General features: G+C 36.3%; 1 protein-coding gene across 4 annotated transcripts in view; it reads right to left on the bottom strand.

Moving 5' to 3' along the window:
• STRN (striatin) overlaps positions 1-25939 on the bottom strand; it is a 91354-nt gene that overhangs the window by 9930 nt on the left and 55485 nt on the right. For 3 of the 4 annotated variants that reach the window (XM_030311312.1, XM_030311314.1, XM_030311315.1), the window contains 9 exons: positions 23610-23745; positions 20720-20830; positions 18564-18650; positions 17956-18099; positions 13348-13484; positions 7826-8001; positions 5669-5716; positions 4760-4881; positions 1267-1434 (listed from right to left, as the gene is read on the bottom strand). In XM_030311312.1, coding sequence (XP_030167172.1) covers positions 1267-1434; positions 4760-4881; positions 5669-5716; positions 7826-8001; positions 13348-13484; positions 17956-18099; positions 18564-18650; positions 20720-20830; positions 23610-23745 — 1129 coding nt within the window. The remainder of the gene's footprint in view (positions 1-1266; positions 1435-4759; positions 4882-5668; positions 5717-7825; positions 8002-13347; positions 13485-17955; positions 18100-18563; positions 18651-20719; positions 20831-23609; positions 23746-25939) is intronic. The other variant, XM_030311313.1, reaches the window with a different exon arrangement.

Below are 25939 nucleotides of genomic sequence, written 5' to 3'. Positions count from 1 at the left end.
GTAGAGTCATGCAAATATCAAATGCAGGCAACTCATCAAAACCCAGACACAAGTTAAAACAGCTCAAGAATAAAGAAGGTACTTTATTTATCATCTAGAATAGGATAAAACTTGGTTAAACTTACAGTGTACTTACAAACATAAAAGAATAGAATGATATGTATACATATCATGTATACATATACATGAATATAATCTGATTTTTTTATATGGTTGAAAATCTAAAGCAAGCAAGCAGTTAAAAAATCTGTATATTATAGAAGAAGATACATTAATAGCTAATAAGCACACACACACAAAAGTGCTCACAATAATTAGCCACCAAAGCGATGCAAATTAAAACCACAATGAAACACTGCTACACACCCGCCAGAGTGGCTAAAACTAAATGAACTGATAACACCAAATGCTAATTAATTAAGAATGAAGCGCAGCTGGAATTCTCATACATGCTGTCAGTGGTATAACATGGCACAACCACTCTGGATAAGTTTGGCAATTTCACATAAAGTTGAACACACAAAACCACTTCTAACTCCCAGCAATTCTACTTCTAGCTCTTTACTAGCTCAATAAATAAATAAATAAATAAATAAATAAATAAATAAATAAAGAATGTTCATAGTAGTTTTGTTCATAATACTCAAAAACTGGAAACAACCCACATGTCCATCAAAAGGTAAATAAATAAACACACTGGTTTAATGAAATACTATTAAACATAAAAAAAAATAAGTTGATATGTAGAACACAGATGAATCACAAAAACATTAGAGAGTAAAAAGCCAGATACAAAAAGAGTACATATTATATGATTTCACTTCTATGAAATTTTAGAACAGATAAAACTTATTTGTAATGAAAGAAATCATACCGCTGGTTGGAAATGGGAAGAGGGGCTGGGAAGGACCCAAAGACACTTTGAAGAGGTGAAGGAAAGGTTCTAGATCTTGAGAGGTGTAAGAGTTATATATTTGTCAAACCCAGTAAGACATGTCTTCAATATCCATTTTTACTGTAGATGTTATATTTTGATTTAAAAAACATTTTTTAATGTGTGTTCTTTCACTGAACACTATGCTTTTAAAAATCATAAGTTGGAAGTTCAAACAAATACGCTTTCATTACTTTAAAAAAAACCCTTCAAATTAAATTTAAACTCTAAGAGTTTATAGAATCCTTTACTTATTTATTTGCTTGTTGTTAGAATTAGACACTTTATAAAAGATTCAGTTGAATGATAAAAAAAAAAAAAAAAGCATATACCTTGATTATCATTAAATACACTTAGGGCTGGAGCAGCCTCGGCTGTATTCCATAATCGGAGAGTGCCATCTGCTGAACAGGACAACAGGCGCTGATGGGCAGCACTGTAAGCCAAGCCCCAGACAGCATCGGTGTGGCCCAGCAGAGGGCCCCTTAAAACAGAAGGATCTACACAAAATAGCAAGAATGCAAAATCAGGAGAAAAAAACAAGTCATAAAGGTAACTCAGATTCCAGAGAAAGGAAATACAAACAAAAGCGTCTAATAACAGCACAAAATATGCTTCCTAGTTTCTATTACTCTTCTGAAATGTTGCAGTAACTAAAAACAGGCTTGGAAATACGCACATGCAGAGTCTAGGACTTATAAATTAAAATTTTAAAGTACATATTTCTCTCCTTAAAAAAAATCAGGTATTTCCTTCTCCTTCCCTTCTTTCCATTTGTCTAGATTTTTTAAAAAGCACGTTAACACACATCATTTGAATTTAATCTGCGTTCAGAGAAGTCACAACTATTCCTCGAGGAAATGAACAGAGATCCTTTCCTCGTTGAGCTCTGTCAGCACTTTGGATACGCTTCTTCAGACCAGCCTCCTGTACCTCCGCAATACGAATGGCAGTTATTCCTGGGAGCAACAGGTCCCTGGAATTCACGGTGGACACGAACTGAGACATACAGGTATTCCCCTCTAACAGCACTAACCGACATGTGAATGATGTGCATGAAGGGAAGGAGGCTCACTTAGCACGGTTTCGTGACAAAAGTCAAACTGGAAACTGTAATTATCAATCCTCACAGTGACTCTATGAAGCAGTACTTTCAAGATGGCTCACACATGTTAAGTTTAAAATGTCAATGTTATCTGTCCTCTACTCTCTGTCATATCATAAAATAATTATTGTAGGGGCGCCTGGGTGGCGCAGTTGGTTAAGCGTCCGACTTCAGCCAGGTCACGATCTCGCGGTCCGTGAGTTCGGGCCCTGCGTCGGGCTCTGGGCTGATGGTTTGGAGCCTGGAGCCTGTTTCTGATTCTGTGTCTCCCTCTCTCTCTGCCCCTCCCCCGTTCATGCTCTGTCTCTCTCTGTCCCAAAAATAAATAAAAAAAACGTTGGAAAAAAAAAATTTTTTTTTAAATAAAATAATTATTGAAGACACGGTGTGTTAGGCACTATGCTAGATGCTGGGGCCACACAGATAATTAAGACACAGTGCTATCCTGGTCTCAAAAGATGTTGTGATAAGTACAATAACAGTGACTGACATTGTATCCATGGAGAGTAACAGGGTTGAGTGAAAGCTTCCTGGAGAGAATGACACCTAGAGTCTACAGGGGCTGGCCAGTCAAAACTAGAGGGAAGCCACTACTGGCAAAGGAGGCGGCACCTGCAAAATCACAAAGGAAGGAAAGCACGACATGTGAGGAAATTTACAAGCAATTCAGCACCACTGAAGTGTGAAGTTGGAGACAGAAAGATGAGAGGAGAGCGGCTACTTTAAGGTGGGATTTCTACAGCATATCAAGGTAGTTAGGAGTTATTCTGAAAGCAAAATGAACCACTACGGGGTTTTCCAGGAGCAGTAGGATGAAGTAGGTATTTAATAAGGTAGCCTTCACTGTAGTGCAGAAGACAGACTGGACAGAATCCAGATGACGGCAAGGGAACAGTTCCAGCAGTCTGGGGGGGGTGATGATGAACACCTAGGGGAGGGCATTGGGAAAGGGGGCAAAGCAGAAGGGCTATATTCAAGGAGTATTTAGGTAATTAATATTAGGTAAATACTAGTTACTAGGAAATTAATAAGGTGCAGATAGCAAACAGAACAAGGCAACAAGGATAACTGTTAGGTTTCTAGCTTGGGTAACTGTGGTGGTGCCACCATCTCATAAAGAATATATGGGAGAAGAAACACAGCACTTGCGGGGATTTATGGACAATGAGATGGTGACTTTGAAATGTTCTGTAGGCAGTCTGAGGCTTACAGAAGATATTTATGAGTCAACAGCATATAAAACCATAGAGGTGGATTCAGTCTACCAAAGAATATGCATACAAAAGAAGGAATGAATAGGGTGTGGGCCTTGATAAATGCCAGTATCTAAGGTAAGAAAAATAAAAGTTTATGAAGGATAGGAAACAAATTGTCACAGAAGCCAATAGTGGACAAATTTCAACAAGGATGGAATGTTCTACAGTTTCAGATAGCCAATACGTCTAGAAAAACAAGGACTGGAAAATACCCCTTGGATCAGCCAATCAGGTAGTCACTGATAATCTTGGTATATTTAAGGGGAATGACCAGAAGACAGACTGCAGAGGGATGATGCCCGGGGAAAGGACATGGAATTAGTAACTCCAAATTGTGTATTCTAGTCACAACCCCCAAAGAGACACACACACAGATGATGAGGGAAACAGAGACTAAACAGAAGCCAGGGAGGGAAATGAAGTCAAGAAAAGGCTTCCCCTTGCCCAGGAGAGGAGCTAGCTGGATTTACTTATATGTGGAGGGGGTGGAAAGGAGAAAAGAGGGCAAGGCTTAAGATGAGAGCAAGAGAGACAGCAAGAACGAATCAAGTGCAGTCTCAAAAGAAACAAGAGAGAATGAGGTCAAGAGCCAAAGGAGAAGGGCTGGTTGCCTTGGGACAGAACAACTGATCCTCTCATAGAGAGATAAAGGAAGTAAGGAAAAATATGGAACAGATCAATTTTTAAGAGACCCGGGGAGAGAGAGGGGGTTTACCTTTCACAAAATACATGTTAAATGTTTATTAAATATATGTTGGGAAAATTTTTTGTTTATCGAATTTATCTTTACTTAGGTTTGGTGGCAAAATTAATCTAAAGTGAAGAGGAAAATATGGTTTTAGGACAAATATGACACTTCATACCATTCTAAAATCTGAGAATATAAGAGGAAACCAAAAGAGTCAATTCCTAAACAGTTTTTGCAAAAAAATTTATGGTAAAATCTAGAGATAGATTATCATGTGGATTTATGTTTCACAGCACTGTTCCCAAGACTAAAGGCACTTCTTAATTTTTAAGGCCTTTCAAGTATTTTGGTGTCATGGAGCTTAAAAATCATTACCCTCTACACACTCCAGTAACTGATCAAGAAGATGATGCCAACATTAATTTTCCTTAGGCTGTTTGTCAAGAACAGTAATGAAATGTGTAATAATGTCTCAAGTAATGTACAGATGCCCAAAATGAAGAAAACGATGGTCAGTCATAGCCACCATTTCCAATCAACAAAACTCTGGGAGGGTGGGAACTGTTTTTTTGCAGGAATAACCCATTTTGTTTCTTTTTTCTTTTAACATCATATATCAAATTGATTCCTAAATACAAGAGTCCTTTTCAACCATATAAAGACCTTGTTGTCTTTTACCAATTTATTAACATATCTCATTTTATCCTTATATATGCTATGTAAAATGTGTAAAAGGAAGACAAGTTATTCTTGCATATCCTGGGGGAAACACCTACCGTAGGAGTCATAGGGATCGACGTTGGGGTTGGTGGTATTCCAGCCTTGGATCAGTCCGTCGGCACCCCCACTGTAGCACTGCTCGCCGCTGCTGCTCAGCACCACACAGAGCACTGGTCCTCTGGGAGAGAAAAAGCAATTTCTATTCCCCCAAATCAATCTGATAATAGGACTTGTTAGAAATAAGAGTGCTTAATTAATATGGTTTCTATGTTTCAGCTTTTTACGATGAATAAAAATACTATCGAAGCATCGCACATCTCTCTTCTGCTGCTAAACCAGAGGTTGGCAAACTATGGCCTGTGGGCCAAATCCAGCCAATGGTCTGTTTTTGTACAGTCCTCAAGCTAAAAATGGTTTTTACATTTTTTTTAAAGGGTTGTAAAAAAAAACTGAACTAAAAACAAAAATATACAACAGAAAATATATGGCCTACAAAGCTGAAAAAGTATTTACTATCCGACCCTTTCTATAAAAAATGCCAATCTCTGTGTTAAATCAAGTGAATAAGTATAACCCTTAAGCTTATGTGGAAATATGAGCAGCATGCAATATGTGTTCATAATTTTAAAATTCTTGGGTTTTTTTAATCTATATTATCTTTAAGGAAAACAAAGGTCAGGATTTGTAATATTTAACCCTTACTGCATCAACTTATTTTAAGCAAGAGAGAGATCATATTTAAACATTATCCAAATAAAACCTAATTTTAGCAAGGATCTCTGGTAGTGATAAACTTGTTTTTAACACTGTATTATCTGCCAGTTTCTTTTACATTTACAAAAGAAAAAAGCTACTAAATACAAAAAATATATAACACAAATATTTAAGGGAAAGAAAATAAAATACTCTAATCAGGCTGATGTACAGTGATGCTGACTTAAAACAAAGAAAAAGCATATACTTACTTATGAGCCCTGAATGTATAGATAGGCTCCACATCAAGAGATGTACTCCTAAATCCAAGAGAGAGAGGACTTTTACCACTCTAAGTTTCAGTAGTAAACAGTAGCCCTGAATATATGCCACAAAATTGCCTTTAGAAATACCAACACTGTGGTAATATACCATTCTCAACCTAGGACACCTAAGACAGCTTATCTGATATCAATCACATATTTTTGTGGCCTCAAGAAACACTTGTTTAGTAGTAGTTTAGTAATAATACCTGATTGTAGTGTTCTCAGCATTATCATAGTCTATTTGACTAAAGGAAGAGAGAGTCACACTCAAAGAGCATCATAGGCTTTGAGGAGATACATTTCTGGATTCAATTAGCTGGCTAACTTCAGGCAAATTATTTATTCTTTTGGAACTTCAGATTCCTCTACATATTTAAAACAAAACTGAAAAATCAGGATAATACCAAATACTCACAGGATTAAATAAAAGTCTACATGTAAAACAGACTAGGCTAGAAACAGGCATTAGCAGGATTTCAGCACATGGCACTTTAATTTCTTTGCATTTCCATAAAGGTTAAGGTATCTGTCCTCGATACTTGTAAAAGTTGTCCAAGTCATCAGTTTATTCATTAATCAGAACACTGAACATATAGATACTCTACACTAATACTGGCCATGACTGTTAATGGAAACTGGATGTAAAGTCAATTACTTACCATTTCTTATATTGTATTACAGTTTTTTATATGATTCTCTCCTCAAGCATTTCCAAAATTTTATGCTCAAAGGTAAGCAGGTCACTGTTATTTACATGTGGAGATATTGTTCCTAAGCTATCACCAGCTAAGAAACTTGTTTCAATATTTTTCTAAGTTTTAGTCAAGAATATATGAGACATTGACATTCTTTGGTCGAATGAGATGCCCATTGTGGCCAGAGAACTAAAAAGACAAAAGGCATGATTTATAACAAAGAAATAATTACTCTCTGCTGAAGATACCTGATCCTTATGAGAAGTCACTTGGTTTTAGCAAGATCTGGTTGAACTGGTTGATGAAGACTGATAAATCAAGTATTTTATCAAGTTTATGTAGGACTCACAGCAGGAATGTTCACTGATCTCGTTTAAACTTGGCAATAGATATCCTCTATCAGTAGTAAAACTTCTATAATCTTTGCCAGTTCATGTTTATTTCTCCTTCCAATAACAGAAGTGCCTGACACCAGAGAAGGGCCATTACTGGCACATGCTAGGTTTGGACCATCTGATTCAAGGACACAGGAGAGCGACCTCCAGTAAGTACCCTACCAAGTGGGACCCGGACTAGCTTGGTCACTGATAAAAGAGATTATAACAACTCATGTCTGTTCATGCTTAAGAGAGGAACCGAGGGGCTGAGGGAAGAAATAGCAGTTAAGTGACAGGAATAACAGTGCTTTTCAGTCTATACATGTTGGTAGGTATGGAAAGTACCTAAAAGGTCAAGGCCAAAAGACAATACCAAAGAACAGTCCTTCACCCCTCAATCAGCCTCCCTTCCACATCATTAAGTCCAAACCTAATAAATAATATGGCAAGGTTGTGCTGGGGAATGATGACACGCCTACACCTCTTTACAACAACAGTAGAAACCTTCAATATAGACAAGGGAATCCACAAATATGACAACCATTTAAAATACTGTGTAAGTATTGTAAACAGCATTCACAAGCTCTGGGAAACTATCAGATAATACTATTTCTCCCTCAGTGTCAGTTTTCCAACCTGATATCAGATTGTGAGTAAGAAGGGAAAAATTCTAATTATGTGACATGGTAAAGAAGAAAAAGCTGGAAGGTATACTTGAGAAATTTAATAGCAAATAATTAAGTACTTTTCTGCTGAAAACTGATAATTAAAATACTCAAATACAGGGCGTCTGGGTGGCTCAGCTGGTTGAGCATCTGACTCTTGATTTCGTTTCAGATCATGATCTCACCTTTTGTGGGTTCGAGCCCTGTGTTGGGCTCTGTGCTGACAGTGTGGAGCCTACTAGGGATTCTCTCTCTCCCTCTCTCTCTGCCCCTCCCATGAACGCTCTCTCTCTCTCTCAAAATAAATAAATAAACTGAAAAAAAAAAAAAAAACCCTCAAATACAGTTAAAGTAGAATATTCTCACTTTTTGGCTGGGGCTGTTTTCTGCAAATTCCACATTTTTAATGTGTGATCCTCTGATGCTGTTATCAAAACGGGCTCAGTGGGGTGGAAAGCAAGGGCTCGAATGCCATCGAAGTGACTTCGTAATGTAAACTTAGGGTTCCATGTCTTCCTCAATGCATCTTTATTGTTTGCTATCTATTAAGGAAACAAAAGAAAGATACCCGGACATCTGGTTCAGGACATGAAAAAAATTATATTTCAACATTAATTCCTGCTGATTTGTCATTAAATCATCACATTGTGCAATTGTCAAAACAATATAATTTCTAAATGCAAATAATCAAATCAAAAGGCAAAATTAACAGTACGTCAACAGTGGTTTTCTTTGAAGAAATATGAATGAATACACAACATAAAAACAAGTAACATAATTCAAAATTGAAAGAAGACTAAATAACAAGAATGGGTCTTTACTAGGATGACTTAAAAAAACAGACAAGTAATTTCAACCTAAATTATAGAACAGAAACTATTTTGGGATAAAACCTGAAAACTAAGTTACCTTTAATAACCTATTAACATTATAGAATATGATCCTACTTCTAGATTTTCAGTACTTTCTATGAAAAGCTAAATTTTCTTTGTCAAATTGGTAACAACGTTTATAAACTGGAAACATAAAATGTTAACCCTGGAAGAGACAATCAGATGTTACAAAACAATAAATTCCATTTGCAAAACACAACATTATCTTGCTTTTCTCCACACAGACTCCATCTCAACAACTTAAAAAATGCAGTTTTTCATTCCAAGAATATTCCAACTTTTTTTTTCATTTCCAACTAACAGCAAAGCCAAAGAGGTTCATGTTTAACTTTACACTAGCACCACATATCCTATCACATATTACTTTACACTCCATGACTAACAAGCATTCTAGATTTAAGCACGAGTAGGGCACATATTGGTTAACACACTGAAGAAATATTGCCATACTTACAATGACAAAAAAAACCAATACTAATAATAAGTGCTATTTTGAGCATTATTCATTACTTTATACATTTTTCAAAAACTTAACACGCATTAACTCACTTAAGTGTCACAACAGCTCTATGAAGGAATCAACATTATCCCCACTTTAAGGACCAGACATGTAAAGAAAAGAGAAGCTGAATGAGTTCCCTCTAGTAAGTGGAAGACTCAGGATTCAAAACCAAATAGCCTGACTTAAGAGGCTACACTCGTAATACAAACTATTAACTTAGGACCCAGAAGTTTAAAAGTCTGCAGAAAAATTTGGATAGAGCAGGTCACAATTGGAGCAGTAAGAAGACAGAACACACGATGCAAGGAACTACTATAAGATCTGGGGCTGGTTATCTTTGCGTGGGGGTTGGGGGTGCGTGGAGCAGGGGGAGAAGCAGAACAACTAAGTTGACTCTTGTCTGCTCTTATTGAAGAGCTGAAAAGATTTTCATATACAAAAACAATTAGATTCCTTCTGAATGTCTTAATGTGGTAGACAGCCACTAAGATGGTTCCTGATCAGCCCTACGTCCTCATATTTACACCTTGTGAAGTCCCCTGCCACAATACAGGGTTGCTCTGTGTGACCAATAACATATAGCAAAAGTGGTGGCAAATTACTTCCAAAATCAGGTCATAAAACCTTGCATCTTGGGTGTTCTTGCTCACTCTCTTTTCAAGTACACCCACACTGGGAGAAGCCAGCTGCTCCACCGAGAACGCCACACAGAGGCTCCTGGGTGAGAAACTAGTCCCCAGCCAATAGCCAGCAAGGAACCAAGGCTTTTGAACAACTGCATGAGAGAGCCTGGAAGGAGATCTTCCCAAGTCTTCATTTAAGACTGCAACCCCTGCTACATGCTTACTATAACCACATGACAGACCAGAACCACACAGCTATGCTGCCCCAGATTGCTGGCCTCCAGAAACTGTAACAAATGTTGTTTTAAGCTGTGTCGTGTGCAATTTGTTACACAGCGGTAGGTTACTAATATGTTTATTAGAACTAGAGACTTCTTTTAGAAACACAGACATAACACTAAGTTTTTAACAACAGCTAAAAAAAAAAAAAAGAAGAATGACATTTGTCTAGAGACATGACTGAATTCTGTAACATATGGGACAAAATCTTTGTGAGGTACGTATAGAGAGGACAAAAGTATCTCATGGGAACTTCTGCTTTTAGCCATGATGTAGACTAGACCATTAGGATCAAGTCTGTACTGAGGACAAGTAGAAAAGCAGAGCTAATAATTTTTAAATGGAGAACCAGAAAAATAGTGAAGAAAAAGGAGGCCAGGATTTAGGGGAAGACAGAAATCTAAAAAGGTGAGCCTGATATTTGGAGTTGTTTCTCCCCAGAGGGTATTTACTGATTCCAGAGGGGATGGTTGAGAGGTCAGGCTGTGCTTTTGACGCTTGGGCAGTGCAAGGAGATACAGACTGGTGTCCAGGGCCTGCCAAGAAGGTGGGGCTTGGTGAACCACTGTGCTTTGGGTTTTGAGTCCAAAGGGTTGCATCCTAGACAGAAGCGTGAACTAGAACAAAAGCCCTTGCAGAGACTGCAGATCAGCTTTAAATCATCTGAAAAACTGAAACTGAAATGAGGTGATCCAGATTTCTACTGGCTACAGACATTTGAGAGAAGCAAATTAAAATATACTCCCTGGGGGAAGGTATCATCCTAGGCCTAAAGTTATTTCTATAGACATTTTTTCAAGTATGGCTATTTGGACACAATAAAAAATAACCATGCCCACACAAGATTATACAGCTTAATGAAAACCACTGGGAACATAATCATGCTTACTGTGTTCAAGAAGATAAAAGACAACATTGTAAATTTTGGAATAAATCTATAGAAAAAGAATTCTAGAAGCAAACAAAGTAAGACCTAAGTAGATAGGTTTAATTACACATTACACATAACTGAAGAAAGAATTAGTTAACCAGAAGATGGGTCATAAAAACATCTAGAGTGAAGTACAGAGACAAAAGATGGAAAATACATAACAAAGGGAGCAGGAGACAGAGGATGTAGAGAGTTCTAACAATATAACTAGAGTTCCAGAAGGAGAAGAAAGAGAGATGTGTAAAAGCAGTATTTGAAGATAAATAGCTGAGAACTTTATATAAAACTGAGAAAAACATACTAAGCCAAGAAGGTCTAAGAACTTCATGAAGGTTAAATAAAAAGAAAACTAATCCTTGGCTAACAGTCAAGACATAGGAAGATTATGAGTCATAGAAGAAAAAAAAAAATCAGACTAACATTGAACGACCAATAAAAGAAATGACAGCTGACTTTAGCAGAAAACAAAGGAAGAAAATGAAGTAATATATTTAGAATGTTTAAAGTGAAACTAAATACAAAACAAAACAAAACAAAACAAAAACCTTGCCAACTGGAACTCAATACCAGAGATAAAAGTTAACCCACTTTTATTTTTTTTTTTTTTCAACGTTTATTTATTTTTGGGACAGAGAGAGACAGAGCATGAACGGGCGAGGGGCAGAGAGAGAGGGAGACACAGAATTGGAAACAGGCTCCAGGCTCTGAGCCATCAGCCCAGAGCCCGACGCGGGGCTCGAACTCACGGACCGCGAGATCGTAACCTGGCTGAAGTCGGACGCTTAACCGACTGCGCCACCCAGGCGCCCCAAAAGTTAACCCACTTTTAAATAACAATTAAATAAACAATTTAATAAAACCAGAAACTGAGGGAATTGGGAATTCCGAAAACCGAGGGAATTTCTTAGAGTAAAAGAAAAGTGTTCCAGATGGACAGTCAGATGCGCAGGGGAGAACAGAATAAAGCAAAATGAATCATGTAAAACGGATAACCCTAACTGAATGTTGAGTGTATAAAACGTTATCTTGTAGGAGATAAATGTCGAGACAAAATATATAGTAATAGTAACATATATGTACAGTAGGAATTTTTTAAGTATAGTTAAAAGTGTTCTAAAGGTCTGTGCATTAAAATTTTGATAAGGATATGTGTGGTAATCTCTAGGGTAACAATAGAAAGAGTAATGAAAGACTGCATAATCTCCAAATAATGGAGTGGGGGTGACTTATAAAAAAGAATCCCAATATAGCTAAAAATAGGAGAAAAAAGAACACAGAACAGGTAGCACAAATAAACAGTGGGTTTAAATCCAAATATATCAGCAATTACTTTAAAAAGAAATGGACTCAATGCTCCAATTAAAAACGTTGTCAGGGGCACCTGGGTGGCTCAGCTGGTTAAGCATCCGACGTCTGCTCAGATCATGATCTTGTGACTCAGGAGTTCCAGCCCCTTATGGGGCGAGCGTGAGCCCCGCTTCTCTCTCTCTCGCTCGCTCTCTCTCCCTCGCTCTCTGCCCCTCATGGGATTCTGTCTCTCTCTCTCTCTGCCCCTTGCTCATTTGCGCCCTCTCAAAAATAAGTACATACATACATAAAAATTAAATAAAATTAAAAAAATAAAAAGGTTGTCAAATATTAGATGAAAAAACAAAAGTCAACTAAGTTGTGTTTTTATACACAACAGATGTAGAATATAAGGATACAAAACTACTGGAAACAAATATTTTTTAAAAACCTGTATCATATATGCAGAGAATGGGGAACCAAGAGCCCATTTAGATGAGGTTATTGTAGTAGTTCCAGGTGAAGAAAACAATGGAGTAGGATGAAAAGTAAAAAACAGCTAACGATTTTAGGTATTTTTGGAGGAAGAACCCAAAAGACTTACTAATGGACTTAGCAAAGAGTGAGAATTTTGATTTGTAGGAAGAGGAGTGAGTGGTGAGGTTCCTCTTTGGAGCACATCCTTCTCATATCCATGGTTTGCTTAAGCATCCATCTTTACAGCCCCCATGTGGTAGGAGCTATACTGTGTTCTCCAACAAAGATAATGAGGTATCAAAGTGAGACCATTTTCATCAAGACAAGACAGGTTGTAAATACTTTATAAAACAAGCAACTGTTTTTCTGACAATTTAAATGTAGTTATAAAACAACTGTGTTTGGGATTAAGTAAACGCATGCATGTGTAAAGGTATGACGATTTCAGTTTTGGTCTAAATCACTGATGGGTCGGCCTTAACATCTGCAAGACACCCTGTAGACATCCCTGCCTAACAATAACTAAAATCTCCTGTAGACCAAGTATTCACTGATAATGTACTGGAGAAGAAACTCAAATGTTGCCATTAGGGAGGCATGAATTTCAAGTGATCTCTGGTGCCTTAAAACATAAAACCCAAACTTGGTAACAGAAAGGGAATTCTTTCCCTTAATCTAAAACCAATAAACAAGATATAAAAACTTACGGATTTAGGCAAAGACCATAATTTTAATCTCTACACAATGTGAAAAATACTGTATTTTCAAAGTTTGCAATTAAAACAGAACCAAATTCTATACCTGTAAAGAAATTTTACCACTGTTATCTTTTTCTATTAGGTTAACTTTTTATTTTTAAGAAATGAAAAAACAACAAAAATAAAAGCATGACTCACATCATAAGTTAGTGAATCTGCTTCATTGGCCACTGTAAGTCCAGCCAATTCTCCAAGTCCCAGTTCACTTTCAAGGGCTTCATCTGCTCCCATGATGAAGGACTTCCCAGAAGAAGGAGGAAAGGTCAATGCTTCCACTGAAGGGGGAAGACAGAAGACACATAAAAAAACTTCTAAAGCGTAAACAGTCTCTTAAGGGCATGTCTATATTTGATTATTTTTAAATGCATTCAAACACAGTAAAATTCAGTGAGCAGAAAATCCTCAAGAACTGGTTGCTTTTTCCGTATCTTAACCATAGGCAAAGGTATCTAATTTGAAAAGTACAACACAAGGGGCCTGTGGGTGGCTCAGTCGGTTAAGCATCTGACTTTGGTTCAGATCATGATCTTGCTGTTTGTGGGTTCGAGCCCCACATTGGGCTCTCCGCAGCCCCTGTAGATCCCACATTGGATCCTCTGGCTCCCTCTCTCCTCTCTCTCAAAAATAAATAAACATTAAAAAAAAAGAAAGAGAAAAAAGAAAAGTACAACAGGAAACAAATCCAATAGACCATTGTCCCTTCTTTTTCAATATACAAAAATATAATACGACTAAAGCAAAGTAGGCTTACCTCGTTTGCTATTTCATGTTAATTACTCAAATTACTTCTATCAAATATTAAACATAAGTAACAAGTGATCTGAACACTCCTGATCTTATTCAAAATAAAATTGCTTAATTCTGTAACTTGGAAGAATACAGAAAATTTCAAACGAAAATGGTTATTACAACTGGGGTGCGTGGGTGGCTCAGTTAAGCGTCTGATTCTTGATTTCAGCTCAGGTCATGATCTCACAGTTCGTGAATTTGAGCCCCACATTAGGCTCCATGCTGACAGCACAGAGTCTGCTTGGGATTCTCTCTCTCCCTTTCTCTCTGCCTCTCCCCTGCTCATGGTGCATTCTCTCTCTCTCTCTCAAAATAAATCAACATTAAAAAAAAAAGAAAGAAGTAAAATAGTTACAACTATAAAATATGCCTATATGAGGCAAACTTAATGTTGGTGTTAGAACTCAGGACTGTGTCTGGAGAGAAGAGGAGAAGCAGTAACTTGAAGCCCAAGCAGCCCTTCAAGACCCTGGTAATGTTCGGATTCTGACCGAGGGAGTGGTAACACAGCTGGGTTCACTTTGTGATAATTCACTGACCTGCTCCCTTACCACTTCTACAGTTTTCCACAGGTATAGTTCAGTTAAAAATGTCTGCTTCAAAGACATTTTCTTTTCACTATAAGTGGATTTTTATTTCAAAGACGTTTTTTTAACGAAGTGTCCGTTTGAACAGTTTCATTAGCCGCGAGCTGACGCCATATCTTCTTTGTAATAGATGACACTGAACATACCAATCCAATTCCTCCAATCACCATCATAGAAGAATCAGTTAAAAGCAAAATGCCAGGGGCGCCTGGGTGGCGCAGTCGGTTAAGCGTCCGACTTCAGCCAGGTCACGATCTCGCGGTCCGTGAGTTCGAGCCCCGCGTCAGGCTCTGGGCTGATGGCTCAGAGCCTGGAGCCTGTTTCCAATTCTGTGTCTCCCTGTCTCTCTGCCCCTCCCCCGTTCATGCTCTATCTCTCTCTGTCCCAAAAATAAATAAACGTTGGAAAAAAAAAAAAAAGCAAAATGCCAAAGTAAAACAGGAGTTTTACCTAATTTGGTCAATAGTAAATTGTTGATTTTTATAAATGCAATTATGCTGGCAAACTGTCAAAGATAGTCTTTGAGTAGTTTTCTAGAGGTGGTTACTTTACTAATAACAAACATTTATAAGTTGATAAGACGAATTTAACAGTTTAAACTCCGGCTGCTAAAAAATGTTTTGTTTCCTTAAGAGAAACAAGTCAATATATTAATTAGCATATGTAGAAAACTGGATTTAAAGGTGTTTTTCAGCTTTAAATTATGTAAGTTTACATTCAATCATAAGTATTTGTTGAAGAAATGAAAGAATAGTTATGTCTTAAAAATAGTAGACATAAGAGTTATGTCTTAAAACCCTTGTAAGAACAAAGGAGAACATAAATTAAGACCTTATGCAATTAAAACCACCATGCAATAAAGCAGCAATAATAAAAATGGGTTTTACCCAAACATACCACATATCCTCTGAGGGGTTCGAGCAGCTCTCACATTAACTACTGCAGGGTGGAGACTGTTTAGGTTAGAATAGCAATTTTCATGCCAAATTTCAATCAAATGACTCACAGGAGACTATGAGACTGGGTCTTCAGCCAGGTGTTTTGTTTGTTTTCATTTCTACTGTATCCAGACAACTTTGTTCAGGTGTGAAATAAAAAGGACTCTTAAAAACAAGACTAAGATTCATGGGATTTGAGCATACACTCTGTTTGGGCTAATTTAAACAATGCTCTAAAAATGGCCATGTAAAACCTTGAAACAAAGGCAGAGCTCCTTCCAGCACACTCCCTGGCTAAGCCAGCAGACCCGAGGGCCAGAGGGAGCGACCATGGGCAGAACTCTAAGACTCCTTACAACTTGAGACGATAGGCCACATTTCTTCAGCTTTTACAAAATTATTTAACTGTGCCTCTTTACTATTTACAGTTAAATAATTAAAACAAAACCATTAAAACAAAAATAAAGTGATAAATATTTAAAGCACACACAGGCTATGGACACTTTTTCTGAAACTAAACTGGAGACCAAGAGGCATCATTCATGGGCAATTAAATACACCGTGTATTTCTTACATACTTCTTATATTTTTGAAAACCTTTCACTGAGGAAGAAAGCTTATAGGACCCATGTTAGAGACAGTAAGTTAGATATTCAACGCTTCAGTTTTAAGGTTCTTCAATATTTTTTTCCATGAAGGGCACTTTCTGTGGCTTATGTAATGCTTCTATACATTTGTCATTTAGTATATAGTACTTATTCTGCCTCTGTTATTAGAATTCTGCAAGATGAAATCTCTGATAAAACTCTTTAGGAGTTACTAGAACAAAAGAAAAATGAACCTCTTATCTAGACTTGATCTTAGAATAACAAACTGATTAAAATTCTCACATGGATAGTGTCAAGTGAATGTATCTCCTAGAGGACAACAAACACACCTAATGAGGTCCATGACTTCACATCTTTAATTCAAAAGACGTCTCTATATCAAAGAAATTGTGTATTTAGAGTATAAAGGTGTAATGTACAAGTCTTCATTATTTAATGTATGAGTAATCAATTCCAGGTATACTATGAATAAAATTAACTCTAATAAATAATTAACCATGTGATGGTCAAAAGTTTCATTTAAAAAGTACTCCGACCATGAAAATCTGTCCATCAAGGTTCTATCAGTTTATGTCTCTCTAAAATGTAACTGAATTTAAAACCCAAGAAGGAAAAACACTTATGATTTTTCTGTGGCTTTTTCCCAGTCTGTTTTATTCAATAAATAGTAATTTGAAGAAGCATATTCACTGCAAACAATTACAGTATTTAAATTCAAGGCAATTTTAAAAAATAAATATTGAAAGATATTTATTAATCATTAGGTTCCTTTTACATCATACTGGATTTTCAGCTAATGTAAATACATACTTTAAAATCAATTTCTAGGGGTGCCTGGGTGGCTCAGTCAGTTAAGCATCTGACTCTTGGTTTCGGGTCAGGTCATGATCTCATGGTTCGTGGGTTCAAGCCCCCACATCATGCTTTGTGTTGACAGCATGCAGAGCCTGCTTGGAATTCTCTCTGCCCCTCCCCCCACTTGCACATACACTTTCTCTCTCTCTCTCAAAATAAATAAATAAACATTAAAAAAAAGTTTAGATCAATTTCTACATATAAGCATTTTATCTATTTATAAATAGATAAGTCAGAGCTTATGTCTAGAAAACAGGCAGAATTGTATTTAAATATCGTAAGACGGTACTGTAAAAAACTGGGAACCTAAATATCCAAAAGGGATATGGTGAAGTATCAAGTCTAAAATATAATGTGTAATCTCAAAATTATAATTATGAAAGTTGTTTTGGGACTTTGTTACATAAATAAAACAAGATAGAATTATTCTACGTGGTGACTGTAACTTTGTAAAAAAAAATACACACAGTTAGACAAGGACTGAAAGGGAACAAAGAAACACAGTTGCAAGTGTGAGTAGACTTTCAGGTGTCCTTTCCCCCCCCCCCCACCCCGCCCCGTTTTCACTTATCAATGACAGACTTTAAAGAAAACATCTGAAAATATTTATGTGAATCTCGAAGTAAACATTTACTACCTATCATATGGACTTAATTTTCTTCTTGTTGCAGTAGGGTGAATAAAACAGCCTGTACATACCAAATACACGGCTTCTAGGGAGGTGGACTAGAATCTGGAGTTGGACTTGCCGTTTATCCACCCTTTTCAAGTCTAACAGATTGAAGGGGGAATCAAACCCCTTGAATGTAAGAAAGCCTACATTTGGGGAACACCATGTCGATCAAACATACGTAAAATAAAGTTATTTTCTTAGGAAAGCCTTTCTAATAACTGAATTTAGATATGCATTTCCCAGTAGTGTGTGTGTGTGTGTATGTATGCGCGCACTCGGGAGTGTCATATACTTACCTTCGTCTGCCCTATTTATTTCGTGTTCTGGAAGCCTGGAGCTGGTGGGTCTGGAAGGTGAACCCACAGATGGCTGTAACGAGGGAAGTTCATCAACATCTCTCAAGTTAGCAAGCATATCTTGTAGTTTTGACCTATTGGGCCCTAGCCCAGAAACAGGGAGGAAGAGAACAAAAAAGAATGGAATTATCCAACTGTATCAAAATGGTGCCATAAACCTTATTCACATTTGCTTACATTCACCTTTAAAACTACCCTACTATGTTAAAAAGTAATTACTTTCCAAGTTTTCAAATTATTTTAAAAGTTTATCTCTTGAGAAGAATTATGTTTTACATATATTTTAAAAATTAAGCTAATGGAATAATATCGCTATTTCAATAAAAAATCATGTTCATATGCAATTTGGACCATTAAAAATAATAGCATTCTTTTAATCCTTATATATTGCTCTAAATGACGACAGATACCAGGGATTGTGAAGCTACTGTGTACTGAGTTAAACGGCAACATTCCTTTTTGTCCATTTATGTGAAGTTGCATTCACTGCCTTACATCCTGAAGCTATGGTACCCGAGGTGAAGTCTCATACCCTACTGATTACTTACCTGAACTTTGATTCTTCATTCTCCCACATCCCTGTTTTGACTGTTTTATATAGGATAGAGGCTGAAACAGATCTTCGGTAGTTTTTCCTGTTACAAGTTTAATTAAGAATGGGAAAATCTTACCCATAGTCCATTATGGTTTTTTTTCCTATACCAGCAAAGAATACAACTATTTTTAAGCAATTTTAACTACTACCTAGAAATATATTTCAAGACCGTATGATTGGAGTACACGATTTGACTGGAAATATTTCTACTGGCCCATATCAATAGGAATCAAATTTTTCCAACAGTAAACGTTCAATTAAAAAAATATTTGTGGGGGTTTGTAAATTTCTGCTTCATACCAGGTCAAAGTTTTGCTTCAGTTCTGTTTTTACCATGTCTTCACTTGTTCCCAGATCACCATTTTATGAAAACAGTGTGAACTGATGATGATAAACAAAATGTGTGGAGCCTCACCCTGCAGTCCCTCTACCCTAAGATATTAAAATTTCTCCCCCTGTAGTCATTTTTCTTTGTCATACGAAAAAACTATGTGCTATATACCTGCATGCTGATCATAATCTCCAGATTCAGGAAAGCCAATAGCTTCCATTAGTAGGAATACGGTTCCAGTCAAATGGTGCCATTTTAGATCGTAAGTGCTAAATGCCAACTATAGCAATGTCTTGATATTTGACAAGAACTGAATAACCAGTATAATAGTAGGTGGATTCTACGTAAATCTTGGATACACTTCCAAATGAGAGATTTTTTACATTTCAAAACATTATTGTAGCATAATTACTTAAAGAAATATCAACTTATGTCAACCTGAAAATTAAAATATTCTCCTTTCTCATTTATGACATTTGCATTAAAATTTCAGTGTAACTGGTTTTGCCATGGCTCTGAAAAGCCCTAGTAAATCATGTCTCATTACTGTTCAAGATCACATTTATTATCCATACATTTGGATAAAAAGTACAAAATGCTCTTAATGTTTTAATATTAATATTTCTCATTATAATTTAATTTATATTGAGAAGGCATCAAATAATAGTTCTTAGTTATGTAATCGTTACAAGTATAACATCAAAAATAGCCACTGACTTTTTAATCCATTCAAGTTAAATACTTGTAACTCCTAGCATATTTTAAATAAAGATTTGAATTGTTTATCAATAACAACTACGCTTTTTCCAACTTTTAAATACATGTTTCACCAAACTGGATTTTAATCCCACTTTAAACTACTTTAATATCCCAAAGGATGCAATTCCTTTTGCCATAAAAGGGAGACCCATGTGCATATGGTCAACGGGAGTGGAAGCACAGGAGGTAGTTTAGCTTTGCTGTCCTAAAAAGGTGTTTTAGATGGTTTTCAGGGATGCTTGAAAGCTTCTTCAAGGTTTCTACTTTACATACTTAATTAGACCTACTGCTAAACCTAGTAATTTGCATAATGATATATATATATATAGATATATAGATATATATATGGTTATATATGGTTCACAGGGCTAGCAATTTCATTTTAGCTTTCAGTTTTTATATGGCAGACATCTTATTAAAAAGAAAAAAGCTAATTGGCAATATTATTATAAATGAAATTGGCCAAAATTCTTAAATTAGAAAATAAATACTTTTAAAAGTTGTGTATTTGACTCTCTGCCCTGTATAGCATACAGTAGTGAGAGCAAATGAACTGTGTGTTATGAACACACAGAATATTCAGGGGTAGAAATTAACTTTCTGTCTCCAAGGTCTAAAATTATATGCAGTAATTTTGGTGGATTGCCAGAGGGTCAAACTAGATGAGATTTAAAACTGTCAACAGTGAAAAATCATTGTGGTAATTAAGCACATATACTTTAAAGATGAAATTATCACTATGTTTTGAATATATAGTTCCATATTCTCACAAGGCTCTAGATTTATTATTGGGATATATTATGATTCCATAATCAGAAGCATGGTTGTTTTTATTTTTTTAAGGTCACAATCAAATAACTAACCACTTAATTTCAACCCCTGAGAGCAGATGAAAACGAAAGAGACCAGGAGCAGAAAAGAAAAAGAGTAAGTGGTTTTAGGAAAACATTGGGGAAAAAAATTGGGGGATATAAAAAAGGAAAGATTTATGGTTTACAGATACAATGTTTTCCACTTACTCTTCACCCCCTTTTTCCCCTTTCTCTCCTTTTTGTATTGTTCCTTGAGTTTGGTAATTACTCCCTGGTCCACATTCCAGGCTTCAGGCATGAGACACTGGTCTTCCTTTTCTAAATAGAGTAAAACAAATGAAATAGCCTTTTTAAATAAAATATTGAACGCTATAAGTCAATTCACTGTTGTGTCACTGAATGACAACAACCATTTTCTTCAATGTAACACTAATTTTAAAGTTATTGCTTATTCTTTAGATATATAAGTCATACAAAATGTAATATCTAAGAAACGACAATTCAATTTCCTAGGTAATAATATTAAATTTCTCTTGAAAGAAACAGAAAAAAACACTAGAAGATTTGAGTGACTTTTATTAAATTAAGCCCCACAACTCTATAATGAGAAGCCCTCATTTTCATTCCATTTTCTGAATTCAGTTATGACTGACTCACAAAAAAAAACACTTATTAATTTATGTAATGAGAGAAGATTATTATTAAGAGATTATACAAAACAGTCTTCAATGATCTTTCCATTTCAAAAATTTTATATTTTTGGCATGTGTTCATCAACTAATCATTTTTTTTTACAGGCCTTATAAACAGCACTTTGTAAACTTATCAATCAACCTTCATTCAAAATTTAAAGCAATTTAAGTGATTTGTTAGCCTATAAGTTCTTAAACAGGAAACTGAGCTTCTAGCAGATAAGAAATTCAATCATTAATTTTCACTATTTCAAGAGAAGAAAATTTAAGGAGTAAATATGTTACATATTTTATACTTAGTATAAATTTATATACTATATAACATTATGTGTTAGCTCAGAACTCTTGCTTGAACTCAAGACTCATATCCAACTGCTCACTCTACATTTCCACGAGAAATTCTAAAAGATATCTCCAACTAAACATATAAAATCAAATTCCCTCCTTTTCCAAATCCAATGTTTCATCCTGCCATTTGCTCAGACCAAAAAACTCCCTTTCTTTCACACCTCACATCAAATATTTCAGGAAATACTGTTTTTTCTACCTTCCAAACACATCCAGAATCTGACTACTTAGCACATACACTACTTTTCTAATCACTCTGTCTCTTGCTAGAATTACTACAATAATTGCCCCCTTTCCCCTAACATCAAGATTATTACCAAAAATGGCTACTATAGGTAGTCTTTCTCAATACAGCAGCCAGAATGATGCTTTAAAAAAGTCAGACCATGTCACCCTTCTGCTCAAATTCCCCTGTGGTTCCCCATCTCACCAGTGGTCTATGGCCCTACACGATTTGATCATTTGTTACCATATTCCCCTTAGAATCACTCTGCTTCAGCCATTCTGGTGTCCCAGAATTCCTCAAGCATATGAGGGCTACTGCTATCCTGGGGCATTTGCTGTAGCTTTTTTTTCCCTGAATATTCCTCCCCTAGATATCTTACTGTCAACCCATCAATCCACTTCAAGTCTTTTGTCCAGATGTTACCCCTCAATGGGGCCTACCCCATTACAATTTTAAATTGTAATCTGTCTCCTCCAGGCCACCCTGAGCCCAGCACTCCCTATCTCCTTTACTCTGTTCTACTTTTTCTATTCCCATAACACTTATCACCTTCTGACATGCTCTATCATTTATGTGTATTGCTTACTGGCTATATTCCCTTAGCAGACTATACGGACCACAAGGGTAAGGATCTTCACCAAATGACTTGGCACATAGAAGGCACTTTATCAATATTTGTTGGATGACTGGAATAAATCTAAATGAATCAGAACAAACAGGAATCTATTTTTAACAAGTTTAAATTTCAATCTACAGTTTTAAAAACTTTACTGGGCCTCTGAATATACTAAACACAATAAATTTTAAAACTCTCAACATTTTTATAGCTCTAACTATAATCTATCAATAATAAAAATACTCTATTTTTCCAGAAAGATCTAACAATTTAAAATGTTAATATTTCAGGGCGCCTGGGTGGCTCAGTCGGTTGGGCATCCGACTTCGGCTCAGGTCATGATCTCACGGTTCGTGGGTTTGAGCCCCGCATCAGGCTCTGTGCTGACAACTCAGAGCCTGGAGCCTGTTTCAGATTCTGTGTCTCCCTCTCTATCTGCCCCTCCCCCACTCCAGCTTTGTCTCCCTCTGTCTCAAAAAAAACATTAAAAAAAATGTTAATATTTCATCAATCAGCTCTTAGTAATAAATTAAACTGGGTAGCTTTTGGATCCTAGAGTGTCTTCCATTTTTTTTTTAATTAAAAGTTAAACCTTATTGTTATCTTCACTAGACTCACAACAATAGTAATGGAAGGTCACAGAAGATGTGTGGTGAAATCTATTACTTGCCAGAAACTAACAAGATTCTTTTTTTTTTTTTAATATATGAAATTTATTGTCAAATTGATTTCCATACAATTGGTTTCTATGCCTTGTACAAACTGATGAAATCTGCCTAGAATGAGTAACTACAATTTTTTAAATCTGTACTTCTTTTTGCACAGAAGATGCCAGAGATGAGTCTCTAAAACCCTCTATTACATTCTCATACTCAATTTCTACAAAATCTAGATTTACAAGTTCTACTATCTAGGCAGAAAACACAGAACAGTCTGTATACAGATTCAAATTATTTTCATGGATATTGCTTATATTTAAAAAAAGAAATAAGATAACCAATACAACTTTCTTTAAACAGACACACACATGCACACACACACACACACACACAGATATATACACCGGATAAAAGGTGACAATAGTAAAAAGTTCATAGGATGTTCAACATTTCAACATTATGAGAAATTTACAGTGTTCTTCAAGATGTTGCCCTGCTGGTAAAATACTGGTTTCTTTTACTTAACGTCTCTGGTGGGATCCATATGCTTCCTTACCCCATTCTGTTCCATCGCCTGCACTTCTAGACTCACTGTCTCCTTCCTCTGACGTAACCAAGAAGTCAAACTCCTTTAGGGCTTCTTTTGTATCTCGATCTTCACTGCTATCAGGCAATGCTTTTTTCCTAACAATCTAACGAAAAAAACATGCTAAATTAAAATTTTAGGATATATTATGGAATTTCTTTATTTTTTTTAACGTTTATTTATTTTTGAGACAGAGAGAAACAGAGCATGAACGGGGGAGGGTCAGAGAGAGGGAGACACAGAATCTGAAACAGGCTCTAGGCTCTGAGCTGTCAGCACAGAGCCCGACGCGGGGCTTGAACTCACTGACCGCGAGATCATGACCTGAGCCGAAGTCAGCCGCTTAACTGACTGAGCCACCGAGGTGCCCCTGGAATTAATTTAAATAAAGAAAAACAGTATCCCTTTCTCATCGAATGAGAAAACCCAACTATTGGTTTCTTCAGAAAGTAGATCTTTGTTATGTTAAATAGCTGCAATAACCTAACCAAATCAATGGAAAACAGGGGTCATTTTGAAAAGATACACATTACACATTTAAACTTTGTTCAATGATGGCTTGTTTTAAATAAACGAATGAAATCAGATATTGAAAACATTGTTATAGTCGATGAAAAATGTCCCTGACATACTACAGTACTAGGAGAACTACAACCATCTCTTACATTTCTTGGATGCAGCCTGTGTAACGTGTAGACATTCTATTCTAACCAAAATGAGAAACATTTCACACAACAATGCAAAGGTTTTACAGAATATAACCATGATAAAGGTTAGCTCTACTACATCATTCCCTTAAAAATCTAAAATCCCAAAATGCATGCCTTAAGACTTAGAAAGTATTTGGTTAGAGGGGGAAAAAAGGTTCCCATTACTATTTCTACTGTTCCAACCTGGCATCAGTTTTCTCCAATAACTCTCTACATACTTAAACTTTTTCTAAAACCTTGATCTTTCAGAATGTGACTTAACTTAGATTTACTAGAAAATCTGGCAAGGGCTGTTATGTCTCATTCTATCTATTTAGGAATGTCTCTGGAATCACAAATCCAGTTGAAGGATTAAAATTTAGGCTTAAGGCATGCAGCGGTAATTTTTGAGATCTATATGCCAATACTCGTTATGAATCATCTTCTTTTTAGTCACCTGCACCACTAAGAGCCCAAAGAAATTAGGATGACTGGTTTGCAGTTTCTTTTGCTACAATGGACTCGGTATGTCAACTTCTCCAGACCTCAGCTTCTTCATTTCATGCAAAATGGAAATAGCATGAGCTGATCAAACTGTATCAGTGGGTTATTGTGAGTGGTTTAAAATTTTAAGGGTTCAACAGACTCATCAATAGGACAGACTAGAGTCTAGAAACAGACTCTAAGAGATAACAAATACCTGACTTGTATTACCCTATTCTCCTGCTCATTCCTGGTATCAGTTACCAATCATAGTGCTTTTCATCTAAGATCAGATACAGTCTCAAAAGTCCTTCTCAGTGCAGCACTCCAGGAAGCCACTATCAGAAGAAGAAAGCTGGTGCAATGAATGAAACCTTATCTGCCTTAACTGTCCTGGTGTGTGTGTGTGTGTGTGTGTGTGTGTGTGTGTGTGTGTGTGTGTGTGTAAACTGAATAGGAGAAATCAAGGATTCTTTAATGCTGCTAGAATAAGTGGTTTAACTATTCAGAATATTTCCCTAAAATCAAGACATACTTTTATGTTTACAGCATATTCCAATCTCCCATCTACGAATCTATTAAACAAACAAAAAAAGCAAGACCAGTTTGACATACTGTGGAACAGAAAACCCATGCTGAAGGTGAATTCTTTTGTAACCACATGCCAATAATTTGTTCTAATTTTCCCTGGGCGGCCAGACCAAGGTCAAAAAGTATCTCTCAAGAGTTATGCCAAGAGAAGATGCTAACCTTCATTGCTCCACAAACACACTGCCTAATCCCTCTTCTTTTACCCTAGAGGCTTGATCCCTCTCTTTCCTTGACCCTAATGGGACACCAGATATAAATTAGATAGGCCATCACCAACATCTTGTAGATAGAGAATTCTTGTTCTCGATGCTTGACAAAAAGGGCAGAGAAAATACAGACTTACATTGAAAGTCTGAATGTATTTTCAACATTCTTATTACTAAATATGGTATTAAGTCACAAAATTAACTCCTAATCTGTTCTAGGTTTCATCTCCTCCACATAACCTTATGAATGAAAATATGGCAACCTGCAGATCACTGTCTATCAAGTCTCCCCAACCTAAATAAATTAAAACTCCTCTCGGGTTTTTTGTTG

The sequence above is a fragment of the Lynx canadensis genome, chromosome A3 (genome assembly GCF_007474595.2).
Source record: "Lynx canadensis isolate LIC74 chromosome A3, mLynCan4.pri.v2, whole genome shotgun sequence".
Classification (NCBI taxonomy): domain Eukaryota; kingdom Metazoa; phylum Chordata; class Mammalia; order Carnivora; family Felidae; genus Lynx; species Lynx canadensis.
This window is presented reverse-complemented; position numbering and strand designations above follow the sequence as displayed.